At 42.7% G+C, this 2,473-nt stretch overlaps 1 protein-coding gene across 1 annotated transcript in view; it reads right to left on the reverse strand.

Moving 5' to 3' along the window:
• Positions 1–1,179: 1,179 nt before the first annotated feature.
• GGCT (gamma-glutamylcyclotransferase) overlaps positions 1,180–2,473 on the reverse strand; it is a 19,281-nt gene continuing 17,987 nt past the window's right edge. Inside the window, exon 4 of the mRNA XM_010007605.1 lies at positions 1,180–1,801. Within this exon, the coding sequence (XP_010005907.1) occupies positions 1,652–1,801 (150 nt within the window). The 3' untranslated portion in view covers positions 1,180–1,651. The remainder of the gene's footprint in view (positions 1,802–2,473) is intronic.

A 2,473-nucleotide genomic window follows, 5' to 3' on the forward strand; every position in this document is an offset into this window, starting at 1 on the left:
GCCGGAGCCTCTTCTCCCCCCCGGACCACGCCTTTCCCCTCGCACGTCGGCCCAGGAAAAAGGCCTCCTGCCCCGAGAGAGGTGCCAGGTGCTGCCCCGACGGAGGAGACTTTCCCCCCGGCCTCAGGCGCTCCCACCCTTTTCCTCGACGGGCGGCGTCGAGTGTCCCCTGTCAGCTCCCTCCAAGCTGGTTGTCAGCGTATTATTCCCCCCTTTCCTTCTTGCAACAGTCAAATACCTATTTAAAAGTTCGAAAGCTCCAAGGAGAGTGGTAAGGGCAGTGCTGAGGTTGAGGAGCAGTTTTCCCACCTGTTAAGATTTCCAGCTTTCACTTCTGATGTTCTTGAAACCCGCATTGAACGGACACAGGAAATGTTTGGTAATCACAGTTTTATTTACCCTTTCAGACTAGGCAGTGCTGATACTGAAAATACCATGTTTTACTGCAGTCGCAGGGCCCAGCTCTGGCAATGGGCGTGTGACATCAGGAGAGCACCTGTTCATCCCTGGCAGAAGTTAACAGGAACATTACATACACAGGAGATACAGCAAGTCTGTTACTTGGTCATTTGCCTGAGCACTCACACAGTGACACAAATGACATCTTACACCCCTCTGTTCATCAGCAGAGAAAAATACACACATCAAAGTTTTGTTGTTTGACGTCTCCCAGGTAGAAAAATTCCCCTTGTCCCCCACAGACTGGGTACAGGGGTTGCTAAACACCATGAAGAGAAAAAACTGTTAGAAGAGCTGCTGCTTTTGCAGAAGATTGTGAAAGCCAGGGGAGTGGGGAGAAGTGGCCAAATCTGTTCCTCTGGGGTTTAACAGACAAACAAAACCTTTAAATAAATGCACTAGGGCTCAAGAGTCTTCCTGATTTCACTGGACACGAGACCGAGGCCTAGACAAGCAACACACCAGTTAAAGAACCTTGAAATTACCTAACTAAAATTATTAAAAAACCTGTTGGCTATACCTAACCAGTTCACCTGTGATGATTACTACACATAGAAAGGAGGAGGCCATTATGCTTTGAGATCCTTTGCTGGATGTTGTCTTCAGGCCTCAGTTGCCTTTTGGTCTAACACTTAAAAATAAATTTACTATCTCCATGTTTTTTAACTTTCTTTACTAACTATATAAACAGAAACAGGAGCTCCATAGCTTCAGATAGGTTGGGGTTTAAACCATTAAAAGAAGCAGCAGAGGAAAAAAGTTTAGTCTCCATTTAGAGTTTTGAGCCTACTTTGCACTGTAACAAATATTGATAATTGTGTACACAGTATTTAAAAATGAAGGGCATGATCCTGCAGCCCTTATTCCTCAGAAGGCAGCAGATGCCAGTACCCAGCAAGATGGCCTTATTTTAAAAAAGTCTATAAGCAGGACATGAAGCACAAACTTACTTGCAGCACTGCATGACAATTACAAAAAGATAATTTCCAAATCTGCAAAAACTTCAGCATGTTCTCAAGCTATACATACTAAAAAATCACCAATGTCAGCATGTCTTCAGACTGCAAATTATGTCTAATGGCTTCCTGTAGATACACAGCAAACATCTTTTCTTGATAAATAAACTGCTGATCAGCACAGTGAGGAGAGATACCTAGGTCGAGGTGAACAGCCAAGCAAGTGCAGAGGTATTCTATGAAGAATTTATTTTCGTTGCCTCAACAGCTGCTTCAATCTCTTCCATGATTGGCACTGGCCCTGCATAGTTATTAGTTTCAATAGCTTCTAATTTATGTTGATAGTCAGTTGGCAGGCCATTCTGTTTTGCACCCATGCAGATAACCTATAATCAAAAGGAGGGGAGGAGGGAAAGTGCCTTCATTAACAGTGTTAGGAAGGACAGACCCCTCCAAACATTTACTCATACAAGAACCACCCACTACTTGATGTAAAAAGAGAATTAATCCCAAACAATGTGATGTGTACCTGAAGATTGCCAAAGGCTTCTGGAAGACCACCGAAGACTTTTAACAGCATAACAAAAATTACTCTGAAAAGGCTTGCAACTACCAAAGCACACCTCTAAGATTCTGAAATGCTACTATAGCACACACAACACTGCACAGTTAAGCTGCTCTTCAGTTATTCAATTATTCCAGGGAAGATGAGAACTACTTTTTATGCCTTTAGCCAGCCTTTCCATCACATCTGAGTGAGATACAGCATCTATGACTGAAGTTATTTTTAAAACTAAGCTGAAATGAAGACACAGATATATACACACAGATTTTTAACGGATAACAATACTGTAAATATTCTTTCATGCAAACGACAGCCAGGAAATTCAATTATGGGGTGTCTAGAAAAGATGAACTTTGCCACAAGGAGTACACAACAACAGAGGGATGTAGATCACTATGTGCCAGTGCAGTCACCTGTACTAAGTTCTTAGCCCTCCTACCTGGTTAAGTTAAATAAATAAAAACCGGGGGTGGGGAAGGAGAAAAAATAATTT

The sequence above is a fragment of the Chaetura pelagica genome, unplaced genomic scaffold (assembly GCF_000747805.2).
Source record: "Chaetura pelagica isolate M959 unplaced genomic scaffold, ChaPel_1.0 scaffold10, whole genome shotgun sequence".
Classification (NCBI taxonomy): domain Eukaryota; kingdom Metazoa; phylum Chordata; class Aves; order Apodiformes; family Apodidae; genus Chaetura; species Chaetura pelagica.